We start from the raw sequence: 13,749 nt of genomic DNA, 5'->3' as shown, positions 1-13,749 counted from the left end.
ATTTCGAACCAATAAATAAATAAATAAATAATAACAAGACAGAATGGTAGACCAGTGGGTTGAGGTTAATACCTTGCACCATTACAAAAGGTTAAGTGTTGTTACTTCAGGTTGAAGAGAGAGGGAAAAGATGCCTGGAAGCAAAAGTCTGGATGGTGGATGCTATATTTAGGTTCAGTTTTGCAACAGGAAAATCTGGATTGGCTCTTCTTTTTTTAAGGCAATAAGATATTTATTCATTTTATTTATTTTTAAAAAAAATTTATTTATTGATTTTAGAGAGAGAGAGGAAGGGGGGAGAGAGAGAGAGAGAGAGAGAGAGAGAGAGAGAGAGAGAGAGAGAGAGGAATCGATTTGTTGTTCCACTTATGAATTTATTGGTTGGTTCTTGTATGTGCCCTGACTGGGTGGGGATCGAACCCACAAGCTTGGCATATTGGGTCCACACTAACCAACTGAGCTACCGGCCAGGGCAGAATATTTATTGTTAAATGGCAAATGCATCTTTGGGCTCTAGGTACAATACCAAAGACTAGATTGATGTTTCAGCATTTTGTAATTTGTTGTTGTACACCCTGTTTCTTGTTAAAATGTTTCTGTTTGAGGCACAAATTTGAAACTGTCCTGCTTGAAACAGCTCTATTGATCATTGGACTATCATGAGTAGTAATATGTACATGGACTGCACTGTGAGCCTTTTTGGATGTAAAACATTTTCTAAGAATATTGTATGTACATCCCTTCTTTTTACTGTGTGCAAATGATTTTGAATAGTTCACCAAAGCACACTGAATGTTTGCTTTTTTAACGGAAGTCATGGGAAATAAAAGAAGACTAAAAGGCAATTGGCTGTTTCTTTTGGCAGGGACCGTTTGTAGCAGCTTTTGCTTCATCAAACCTAGGAGACGTGTCCCCCAATATTCTTGGCCCACGCTGTGTCAACACGGGAGAGTCCTGTGATAACTCCAACAGCACTTGTCCCATTGGTGGGGTAGGTAATTATGACAGGAAATCTTTGTTTTTGCATCTCATGTATCTTTTATGTTTAAATATTCATTATTAATTTACAAATATGTTTTCCTCAAGTATACTCTGACCTACTTACCTCTATCACCTGCTCTTCTCAAAAGCTCTTCTACTAAATTTTAATTAGGTAAAATTGTAATTTTCCATATGATTTGTGAAGTTTTTTGAATGGTGAGACAATTTAGTAAATGCCACAGATTAAATAATCCTTCCCCAAACTTGGACAGCCTGAAACATTTTGCCTTGGCGTTTCTGCAGGCACAAGTTAGTGCCCAAAACTACCTGCCTAAGATATTTCTTATTGATTAGGAAGTCTTTAGATTTTTTTAAAAAACAGTATAAGGTCAATTTTTTTCTTTTAAAACTGCAAAAATCTTGCTGTCAAAACTCAACATGAAAGTATAGAGAATAGTAAAAAGTGAAAATCCCCTCTCCCCTTTCCAGAAGTTACCTATGTAATGTCTTCCTATGTATTTGTGCAGTCATGATCATTTTATAACTTATTTATTGATTTTTTTTATTGATCCAGGATTTTAGTTTTCTACCCAATTTGTCTTAAAAACCTTTTTATTGACTATATTTAGGTCTCTGTGGTAAGTTTCAAAGATAAATGAGGCTGCACCATCATTTATGTAACTGCTTCTCCCCTCCCTCAAGCTCATTTAGATTTTTCAGGTGCTCGTTTCTGGGTTCTTACTCTCTGTAAAGTCAAAGCTCTTATTCTTGGTATGAAAGTCAAAGATTGCGAGTAAGAGCTTCACCTTAGGCCAAATTCTTAAAAGTGAGTTTGCTGTCAAAGGGAAAGGACCTCTGCCGTATGCTGCACGTGGTCTAAACGCTCCCTCAGCCGCACTTGCACCCGCAGCGCACGAGGGACAGTGTCCCCAGTCTCACCAACACCAGGGCTGCCAGTCTTTCCGTTTTTACCAACCCAACATGCAGCTTAAACTTACATGTAATTTTTCATGAGATTGAACATATTTTCATGTTGAGGGCTATTTACATTTCTTTTTTTACCTATTTCATCTATATTTGTATCCATTATAGTAATTTTTTTTACTTTTATTTTTTTCCAGCTTTATTTAGGTAATTTCCATAAGATAGTGTGTAATTTTAAGGTGTACAATGTGATGATTTTGATATACATATAGGATGCTTTTTACTACAAATAAGAGATAACCTAACTCAATACGGATAAATCAAAAGGCATTAATATAGATTAATTTTTTCTTATTGACTTTTTTTGTTGCTGTTAATCTGCACCTGAGGATATTTCTTCCGTTGCTTTTTCAGAGAGTGGAAGGAAGGAAGGGAAGGATGGGGAGAGAGAGGAAGAGAGAGAGAGACACTGATGTGAGAGGGATACATCGACTGGCTGCCTCCCGCCAAGCCCTGACCAGGGGTGGGAAGCGAACCTGCAACCCAGGTACATGCCCTTGACCGGGAATCGAACCTGAAACTCTTTGGCTTGTGGGCTGACACTCTAACCATTGAGCACACTGGCCAGGGCTCTTACTGACTTTTTAAAGTTCCTAATATCTTAAAGTCTTAGTTTGTCGTAATCAGTACAATTCCCCCTCTTCCCTGCTTGTCAGTTATCTTTCAGCCTTAATTATGTTTTGATTTTCCCCATGTGAATGTTTAGTGTTTAAGTTGTCAGATTTATTAAGCCTGTTCTATATAAATTTTAGAAGGGTCCTCCACACTCTTAAGACTTTAAAATGTATTCACTCATACTTTTAATACTTTTGAATTCATTTATTTTACTTATCTGATTAATCTCATATTTTTCTGACGTATGAAATAAGGTATAGAGTCAGATTTATTTACTGATTTACCCGAGGGTCAGCTAGTTGTTCCGATGTAATTTTAATTGAGTTTCAACTTAAGGTGATCATGAGCAAGAGCCACAGGCAAGAACAAGCAAAAAGAGGTGTGCGGCAAGTGGAGAGGCCTGGCTTTAGGTTTAACTATAATCTCGGGCAAACCCTCCAACACACCTGAGCCTCCTTTCCCTTGGTTTTGAAAGTAAGGTGCTGGACTAGATGATTTCTAAATATACTTGCTGCTCCAATTCAAGGAATAGTTTTGTTTTTCATAATCTGTAAATTGAGAGAATATCTGAGAAGAAATGCTAGAATGTGTCTTAAAAATATATTTGCTTAAAGTCACTTGTAATTTTCCATCTCTTAAAATAATCGCTCTTTTCACTGAGCACATCTCCTGTCTCGTTTTGCTGCAGTCTACCATGTGCATGGCGATGGGACCTGGGCGGAGTATGCTGGAAAGCACACAAATTATAGGGCGGATGCTGTACCAGAGAGCTACGGTGAGCCGTGTGCCCCGCCTTTCCAATTCATTTAAAATGGTTCGTGAAGATCTACTGACATTGCAAGGGTGCCGACGACTGTAAGGAAGACAGGAGCTCGAGCTGCACCTAGGAGGCTGGAGGCCTGGGTGCTGCTGCATGCAGTTAGGAAGGCCGCTTCCACAAGCCACACACATCTCTCGGCTTGGTACAGCCACTTACTCACAGGGAGTACCTTAAAACCAAGTGATCAGGAAGACATTTCTCTTCAGCCAGAGGGCTTGTTCAGACAGTGGGATGATAGATACATTGTAAGGGTTTCAATGAACATGGTATATGTGACCAGACTGTTCCAGAATCTCAGAAATCTCTCAGGGCTTTGCCTGCCGCATCACCTAGCCATTTCTCAACTAGTCTTCTTTGATATGTCAAAGATCATCCATCTTATCTTTTCTAAACTTTTTTTTTTTTTTTTTTTTTTTGATGAGGAGAGAAGTTGGTCTCCAGCGAGATTACTATGATTTACTCTACCCTCCTCCTGCTCCTAAATTTTATCTTCTATTTTGTCCCATATTATGTGTCAGCTTCTATGGAGACAGATTTCTGATTGAAAAGACCAAGGATGAGCTCGAGAGCTGAGATATCTCTCATAATGATAGTTAAATCTCTTCCTTTTCACAGCTTGCTTATATTTGTTGTGCACATGTGTATGTGTGTGTGTGTAAGTAAATGTTTTGTTCCAAGGGCTCTAAAATGTTTCAAGAGCAATTAAAGAAGATCAAAAGCATCTTTAAAAACATCAGACACTAGCCAGCCCTAACTGTGGCAGTTTCTTTTTAATTACTGTGGTATTATCAGTGGATTACTCTAAATTAACAGATTCTATTTAGGGAGTGCACCCGTGACACAATTAGGTGTCAGAAATTTTGTTACTTTTCTGGGCCTGGGAGTCAGAGAGATTTGTCCCATATTCTGCATTCTCTTCTCCGCAAGGCACAGCTTCCCTCTTAAGGGACACCAGCTGCAGCTGCCTCCCCTGGTTATCTCGAGAGCCCCCGGGTGGCTGTTGAAACTGGGATGGGGCTGGGGTGGCAATGGGTCTGGGGCAAAGGGACTTGTGCTGAAGCAGGATTTGCCTATATTGTATGATACAGATCAAGAAAAACAAACATTTCTAAACATGTTTTGACTCACATTTCCCATGAGATTGAAAAAGCATCAATTAACCACATTGAGAAAAAAAAAAAAGATCATCAAGGGGGGCGGGTGTTAGGGGAGTTTAGGCAGATTACATGGGGTCTGGAGTCTTTCAAGCCACCCTCTGGCATATTCTCAAGCCAGCCCTGCCAGAGGGCCCAAGGATTCTGAGCATGCTCGAGGATACACGCTTGTTCTGACAAAGAAAGTAATTTGGCCTTCCTACTTCTAATCTTAAATTTTCTTGACCGTCTTTCAAGTGAGATTGGAGCCTTTTGTGCCACATTCTGTATCACTGCTGTTTCGTCTTTGTGGGGAAAAGACACAGGTCAACCATCCCCGGGCCTTCAATCTTCAGGGAAGCAATGGGTTGGTAGAGAGATCCACATGGGTTGCAGCTATTGCTAAGCAGCCAGCAGAACAAAACTTGGCTGAGAGAGCCTTTTCCAAATTGGTGCTTATTGGGTACAATGATAGTATTCATGATAGCTTTTTGCATATAACAGTTAGCCTCTGTGGGTCTTCTAGATGCTGTATGCCTTCGCTTCCCAGGAGTTAACTGGACCACTGACTTCGGCTCATCAGTGGGTGAACATGACGGATGTCACTGTCTCGCTCAATTCCACACACACAGTAAGTGTCACCGAGTCACACTGATTATGCCACAAGGGTAAAGCTCAGGACTGATCTCATTATTAGTGGAAGTTTAACTTCTGTTTCATTGTTTCTTCTTTGTTTTTAAAATCTTTCCTCTAGGCAAAAACATGTAAACCAGCACTGGGCTACAGTTTTGCAGCTGGCACAATCGATGGAGTTGGGAGCTTCAATTTTACGCAGGGTGAGGTGCAGTCTAATGAAATCTGTGGTCCCAGGTTCTGAAGCTTCAGGGTTGTGTCTCCAACAGAGTCTACTTGTAGCCAATACATTAGCTATTTTTATTCCAGGTTTGTACATGACACCCAGGTTTCCCAGGAATAAATAGGTGTTTATTGTGACTCAGTGTTCAACTGATTCAAATAGAATTAGAGAAAAATTCTCTTTGCATTTTAGTCTGTGGATGTATAACTGTAAATTGTGCTTGGGCAGAGGGAGTTGGGGGATGCAGAAGGAGATTGTCATTACACCGTCAGTGTTTCTCTCTTTCTCTTCCTTCCTCTCACTCTCTCTCTAAAATCAATCAATAAAAAAATTTTTTTAAAGTGAGGTAAGAAGATCCCTACTATTATTGTATTCTCTATTTCTCTCTTCAGATCTGTTAATATTTGTGTTTTTATATTTTCTTCTGATTTCTTCCTTGGTCACTTGCTATTTATGATTACGTTGTTTAATTTCCATATATTGTGAGTTTCCCAAATTTTCTTCTGTTATTTATTTCTAATTTCATTACACTGTGGTTAGAAAACATACTTTATATTATTTATTTGCTTTAAAACTTCCTGAGCTTAGTTTTATGGCCAGCATATGGTCTCTCCTGGATAATGTTTCATATGCACTTGAGAAGAATGTATATTATGTTGTTGTTGGATAGAGTGATCTGTAGGGATCTGTTAGGTCTAGTTGGCTTCCAGTGTCGTTCAAGTTTTCTATTTCCCTGTTGATCTTCTAACTAGTTGTTCCATTTGCTACTGACAGTGGATTATTGAAGTTCAAACTGTTATTGCTGATTATCTTTCCTTTCATTTCTGTCAGTTTTGGTTTATGCACTTTGGATGCTCTTTTATTGTATTTTGCTAATGGATTATAGATTTAAGTTTATAGGTTTTGTAGTTAACATAATTTCCCTCCAGACTATGGATTTTAGGCTAGGTTTTTGTTTTTTACTGATTGTGTGTGTGTGTGTGTGTGTGTGTGTGTAGATAACTAATTGGGGATCAAGAGAGGCTCTTTCAGGGACCACAAGCCAAACCACTGGTACTTCAAGCTGGAAATGTCATTTTTAGTTTTCACAATGGAAAATCTACAGTTAATTATATCATATTGTTTTTATTTGAAATGTGGAAGAGGAAGAACAATAGAAACAAAACTTTAAGGATATTGAGCAAAATATATTCTTTTACTCTACTAACCACACTGAACATCTAGCTAATAATGGCTCCTATTCTAGGATGCGCGGGGAATTTTGCTGCTTCTACTATTTAGACAGGAATCATTAAATAACAACCTTAATAAAATCTCTGAAACTCCTAAAAGCATTGTGTACAACAGTTGTCAAAATGATGATATCTTTCAGAGGGTTGGAATCATATTAATGAAAACATTCCTAACAGGGACAACGGTATCGGATCCATTTTGGGACTCTCTTCGGGATCAGCTCTTGGGCAAACCATCTGAAGAAATCAAAGAATGTCATAAGCCAAAGCCAGTCCTTGTTCACACTGGAGAGGTAAAGCATTTTCGTTATCATGGTGAAATTAGTGTATTGCTTTCTTAAATTTATGACTTGTCGGATATGAATGGTATAACTCTATTGGCATGGGAGGTCTTATTCAGATGTTCCTACATCAAAATATTTAATATCAACTGCATGGATGCTCTGAGTCTAAAAATAAGGGGTATGATTATTAAATATTTTAACTTCAAATTTATGATAAATAACTGAAACAATTAGAACACTGGAAAAGGAAGAATAAGAATAACATTTATCTTATTTAAGTTTCACTTATGTTACTTCCAGAACAGGCGTTCACACAGAATTCTCTGCAGAGAAAAACAACCTAGTTCCTTATGAAAAGAACATGTTCAAGTCTCAATTTTCTCACGGTTCAGGCAATGTTATTAGACTAAAGCGATATTCTTTGAATACTCCTTTGGAACATGAATTTCCACATTCTAAATGTCAAAATGTGATGCCAGTGTTTATAATACGAACTGTTGATGTAGAGAAAAATTTTACAGAGAGTTTTTCCCTAATATTCAGTTAACATGCTTCAGGAAGAGGAAAGAGAGGGAAGGGAAGGGATAGAGGGAAAGAGTCTACACTAATTTGACTATGGAAAAGGGTAGATGCTCTTGGAGAAAAGTTGGAAAGGCAAGACTTGGTAACTGAATGTTTAAAGTGCTATTAGAGTAAAAGGAGGGATTATTTGGTTAAGCTATTCCAAATGATGGAATTACATATTTATTTTGTATAAGGATGGCCACCACAGTCCACTAGCAGAATCCTTGGTTAGCTGTTACACATTGTGATTCCACAATGAGAAATCCACCAAGAACTTCACTGGTGAGAAAACAAGTCCAGGTTAACGGGGCCTTGGCCTTTGAGATTCGCATGTTATGACTAGATAGAATATTTAATGTTACACCATGAATTGGAAAGACAATCTATGATGGTAGGATAAGACACCAAAGCAGCTGGAGACATTTTAAATCCTTTAATAAAGAAACCTCTGTGATCATCACATGTCTCTTGACTGTGGAAAGAATAATATTCCTAATGCGGTGTTCATGTTTTGGGTTCCTAGCTGTCAAAACCTCATCCCTGGCATCCAGATATCGTTGATGTCCAGATTATTACTCTTGGGTCCTTGGCCATAACTGCCATCCCTGGGGAACTTACGTAAGTTCTTCTTTTTTGTTTTGTAGTTTTAAAATGTAATTATTGTGCCCTGGCAGGATGGCTCAATTGATTGGAGTGTAGTCCTGTACACCAAAAGGTTGTGGGTTCGATTCCCAGTCTGGACATATACCTAGGTTGTGTGTTTGATCCCTGGCCGAGAGAAACAATCAATGTTTCTCTCCCCCCCACCCTCTTTCTCTCTCTCCCTCTCTTTCTCTCCCTCTCTCTCTCTCCCCCGTTTCCTCTCTCTCTAAAAATTAATAAAAACATATCCTCCTGTGAGGGTTAAAAAAAAGTTGCAACTTTAAGAAAAATGTAATGATTGTATATGTGTTTCTGTTGGAATCACTTATCGTGGGCAGACGATTCTGTACTGACAGTGAGGAAAAAAGCTCCACTTTAGCTTTGCTTTGTCATTGAGTTTCCACATGCTTTACGATTGGGGGATGAGCCAGGGTAACGTTCTGACTTTTACTCCAAGCCATCCTGCATACTTTGCATACCTTCTAAATAGGAAAACACTTAGATAATTCTGTTTTCTTCACTCAGGACCATGTCTGGACGAAGACTTCGGGAGGCAATTAAAGCAGTAAGTTAAAAATGAGATAACATCTATGCATTTATATTTGGTGAAGAGAAAAGAACCCCTAGCCATATGATCTAATACCTTTTAAATTAATCTTTGATAAAATAATTAGAGTTTTACACTTCTTGAAAGTAATGGCTAGAGGTAAATATGAAATACTGGTGGCACAAGAACAAATTCAAAAATATATAAGGGAATTATAGTCATGTTAAAAACATTTTATTGGTATTTGTGTGTTAATAATTAACAATGGTTTTATGGATTAGATAGTAAATCACCCCTGAGTACCTTAGTATCTTAAAGTCTTATCTAAATAAAATCTAACACATGCCGAGAATTATGTATTTTGTCTATAATTATGATTTTCTTTATATTCAGGAAGTGTTGTAAATAGTTCTAAGATGACATAGTCAACAAATGTTTTATTACTTGGACCTGGGAATAACTACTGTCTTTAGCTAGTAACCTCCCATTATACTTTTCAGGAAATTGATAAAATGTCTTTATTTTAGTAATAAGAAGGTTCTACACCTGCAAGTGCAATCATGAAGATGGTTATAGACTTATTGACTTGTTCAACTCTAGTGCAGAGTTCTGGCTCTAACTTTCATCAAGGACTCTTGGATGCTTCTGCATTCCCAGGCAGTTTTGATCACTAGGAAGAATATTGTTAAGAGAGACATCTTACACTAACGGTTCATACCCATGATTGTATGTTAAGCGTAACTGGGATTATAATATACTTTAAGATGAAGAGTAATTTACTGGGCTCTACCTCTCCCACCCTCCCAGGAGTTTGCAACTTATGGGATGCAGAATATGACTGTTGTTATTTCGGGTCTATGCAATGTATACACACATTACATCACCACTTATGAAGAATACCAGGTAAAGTAAAAAGTTTTTATCATTTAAGTGAAATATACCCTGGCCAAGACTATTGTATTAAATGCAGGTTTCTTTCTAGACTCACTGGATCATGTTTTTGAGAGATGACTTTTTTTAGGACAGATAAGAAAATGATAAGCCGGAGGTTGTATTTGGTAGTTTTAAGTTTACCATTTACAAGTTCAGGTTAGAAATCTAGTCTCACTGACTTTCACTTTTTCTGAAACAAGTTATTTTGTCCGGAGCACTGGTTGTAAGTCTGGGTTGTGGCATACAACATTCCTGACTCTGTCTGTGATGCTTCCAGTGCCTTGAGCTTCTGTAGAACCTGGGAAGACTCCCACTGAAGTTTATTGAATGCACTAGCTAAACACCTTGCAAATGTGATCTTAACTAATCCTCACAGTAAGCCCTGGAGCAGGATATTATTATATTCACAGTGTAGATTAAAAAACAGAGTCTCAGAGAATTTAGGAGATGCTGCTAGATGGAGGTGTTTCTTTGCTTATAAGTAGTACAGAAAATAACCCAAAAGTTTTTAACAATAGTAATTAAAAACAAAGAACATTTTAGAGTCCTACAATTAATGCTCCCTAATATATCTGCAGTCCATATCCAGGCATGTAGTCTACCCCTTGGCAATGTTCAGTGTTACCAGCAGTGGAATCTGCTCTGAGCCCTCTGTTGACTTTATTAAAGATCTCTATCTTTAGGAAAGGAAATCTTGTTGAATAAAGTTTCCTAAGTGGGGTAAACTTGGATGGGAATAATTTTTTTAATTCATTTTTATTTATCTGTAACTATTTATTATTTAGCATTTCTTCCAATTATGAATGTAGGTGACAAATGACAATAATATTAGCAGTATCTCTGACTTCGTCACCAATAGGAACCGCAAATATCTTTCATGCCACACACAAATATTTCAGATCTGGGAATAGCTTTTACTCTCATCCCTATTTTAAAATCACAGTAGTTATTAAATCTGCTACTAGATCTTGTTATTCAATAAATAAGCACAAACATTACTCTATCACAAAATTGGTTTATTATTGTTTGATCAATCTAATCAGTTTCCTTTGTCAACTCATGCATTTTATTTTATGCATTTAGAAATATTAATCTGAGAGGGGTCCATAGACCTTAACAGATGGTCAAAGGAGTTCATGGCACGCGTAAGGTTAGGAACCCCTACAAGCTTGTCTCCTGTTTCAGGGATATGCTCCTGCAAGGAGTAGTATTGATTTGTTAATTTATTTATTCACTCATTCATTTCACAAATATGTGTTGTGACATACCGTACTAGCCACTATCTGGGCATAGCAATGAATAGGAATCTGCCCCTGTCCTCAAGATCACTAGAATTGATGGTCTAGAAAAAACAGAAGAAAACAAGATTAAAATTCTGTGAAAGGGATCCACAAAGTGGTATAAAAAAAAAGAAAGAGCATCAATCTAGACTAAGTGTTTGAGCATGGGGACTGGTGGATTTTTTGGAAGATGTAACACCTGTCTGAGTTCTTGAGAATGAGAAAGGGCTAATTAGGCACATAAAAGTTAGGGAAGGTGTTTCCTGTTGAGAGAGCTCCATATGCAAAGATCCAGAGGGCAGACTTAGTACAGTTAAGAGGCCTTCATTAGTTGAGTTCCGTGGAATAAGCGTGATGAAGGTGGTGAAACGGGCGGGGTAGTTGAAAAGTATTTTATGCTCCGCTGCAGAGCTTTGACTCACTAAGGAAGGCTTCGGGGAACTGCAGTAGAATTCAAAGAAAGGAGCGTCTGATCAATTTGTGATTTAGAAAGGTCACGAGGACGGCAGTGCAGAAAATGAATTTGAAGGGCAAGAGTAGAGACAGAACTGGTTCAGAAGCTGTAGTTATGACTGGGGTGAGAGGGAAGGTAAAAAGCAGTGGAGACAGAGGAAAATGAAAGAGGTCAGGAGGTCTTAAGGAACAATGACTTGGAGACTCGTGGGAGGTAGGAAGAGCGGGGAGAGGAACCTGACGGCGGCCAGCTGGTCCCGGCGTGGGGGCAGGGAGGCTGGCATTCCCTGAGATGGAGAACCTCGCAGGGAAAGCTGGTGTATTCGGAGGGATGAATTTCATTTTAGATTCAATGAATTTGAGGTTCCTGGGAAGCAACCAAAGGCTTGGAGCCCAGGTAAAAAGAGATGTATTTGGTTCTATTTTATAATCTATGATGGATTACATTTTTTTCCAGGTAGTACCATTATCACCCAATTTATCCAGGAGTTCCTAAGACTCATTTTTCTTCATATTTTTCTCCTGTTGTACTCCTTGGGGGAAAAATTTATATTACAAGCACTTAGAATAGACATAAGCTCAGGAGGTAGTACCCGCTTTTGGGTTAAATGGACTGACAGGCCAAATGGTATAAGCCATTGCCTTTAACAAGCAGTTGATGGGAGCCATGTACTTTAGCTGGTAAATAAAAATGCCCACCCTCCTTTGCCATAATTAATCTTGAATTATGCTAGTTTGAATTACACGTGATGTCTGAGCACCACCCCTCACTTAAGGTGTAACGCCTCTGTAAATGGATGAGATATGCAGGATGTTACCACATGTCCCGGCCTTTCCTGCAGGTTCAACGGTACGAGGCAGCATCTACAATTTATGGACCACACACGCTGTCTGCTTACATCCAGCTCTACAGAGGCCTTGCTAAGGCCATCGCTACGGTAATAAAAATTTGTACGCATGTTTCTCAGGGGTGGGGAGATATAGAGGGAAGCAAAATAGAAAGCTTAGCTGTGAGTGTTCCATTTTTAAAAACTTTATGTTAAATATATATATGTAGCTATGAAGTATTCCTAAAAAATGAGATAGTAAATTTAGATTCAGTAAATGCCTTTTTAAAAAATTTATTTTATTGTCTAGAGGATTACAGATATCCCCCACTTTGCCCCCCCTCCACCCATCTCCCAGTAAATACCTTTCCGTGGTGGTAGCTTTTTTCATATATATGAGCTCATTATCTTCATAATCATCGTGTGAAGTATGGAAGTATGACTTTTCCCCCATTTTTCAGATGAGCAAATAGGTTCAGAGATGATAAGTGACCAGGCTTGTCATAACTAGAACCAGGCGTGAACCAGCATTCTCTAGTCGCAGCCAGCACTTCAAGGGCTGAGCTGGTCATCAGTTCTGAGATGCCCATTTTCCATGTTATAACATCTCTGAAGTTGGGATGCATCTTCCAATCAGAGGAATCTTACACTTATAGTTGGTAGCATGATTTCACTTTCCTGGAGGTTCAAAAATAAAATAGTTGTTTTAGTCAACAGTCTTAGATTTGATGAAGTACAACAGTGCCTGGGACTACACATGCACATCACAGCTTCCTAAAATGTGCACACTGGAGCAGGTTTACCTAAAGGAACTCCACTCGTGGAAATTGTTTCTTTGAAAACAGTTATTTATGAAGATGCACTCTGGTGTGAAATTATTAGTCAACACGCAGCATAAAGAGTTATAATAAGAAACAGACCATTGTATAATACCATATGAGCCTCAGTAAGGCTATGAAACAATTATGGCACAGCAAAGACAATAAAGGCCTTTCAAAGAACGAGCTTGGGTATATTAAATTGAAACCAATGAAATTACTGTTTCTGTAGTTGAATATTGGCAATTTCATATGTCTCCCCCTAATTAGTTGCTTATTGTGTGTTTGAAGTTCCAATACAAGGTATTAGGATATAGTTTAATTACCTGGTTATTGTTTTACATAATGTTCTTAATTTTAGCTTTGATACTTTTCAAAGTAGGACTATTTTATTTGTCATCACAGAAGCTATAAATATTCTGTGAATATTCATCACAGAATATTCAGATTATATAGAAAAGTATAATCTTATAACCCATCCCTAGAGAGAACCACTGTTTTAACTTGCATTGTTATCATAGTCTATAGCTCTTCCCATAGAAATAGATTCTTCAAATTTTATAGTGATATTTAGGAAGAAAAGTGTGAATCATTTCTTGGAAATTTGCTTCACGGTCAATTTTATGGTTATGTATCTAACACTAGTTATGTAATCTTGAAAAACTACTGAGTATCTCCAAGCCTATATTCTCACTTGTAAAATGGGAATGACAATAGGTTATATGGCTATTGTAAAGATTAAATATATGAAGTGATTATGAAAGTACATTAAATACATAT

At 37.9% G+C, this 13,749-nt stretch overlaps 1 protein-coding gene across 1 annotated transcript in view; it reads left to right on the top strand.

The window, feature by feature from the left end:
* ASAH2 (N-acylsphingosine amidohydrolase 2) overlaps positions 1-13,749 on the top strand; it is a 73,789-nt gene that overhangs the window by 44,896 nt on the left and 15,144 nt on the right. Inside the window, exons 10-18 of the mRNA XM_081158711.1 lie at positions 866-991; positions 3,269-3,355; positions 5,060-5,164; positions 5,288-5,369; positions 6,799-6,914; positions 7,993-8,087; positions 8,637-8,676; positions 9,466-9,561; positions 12,167-12,262. Coding sequence (XP_081014837.1) covers positions 866-991; positions 3,269-3,355; positions 5,060-5,164; positions 5,288-5,369; positions 6,799-6,914; positions 7,993-8,087; positions 8,637-8,676; positions 9,466-9,561; positions 12,167-12,262 — 843 coding nt within the window. The remainder of the gene's footprint in view (positions 1-865; positions 992-3,268; positions 3,356-5,059; positions 5,165-5,287; positions 5,370-6,798; positions 6,915-7,992; positions 8,088-8,636; positions 8,677-9,465; positions 9,562-12,166; positions 12,263-13,749) is intronic.

Source organism: Miniopterus schreibersii, assembly GCF_964146895.1.
Source record: "Miniopterus schreibersii genome assembly, chromosome: 14".
NCBI lineage: Eukaryota > Metazoa > Chordata > Mammalia > Chiroptera > Miniopteridae > Miniopterus > Miniopterus schreibersii.
This window is presented reverse-complemented; position numbering and strand designations above follow the sequence as displayed.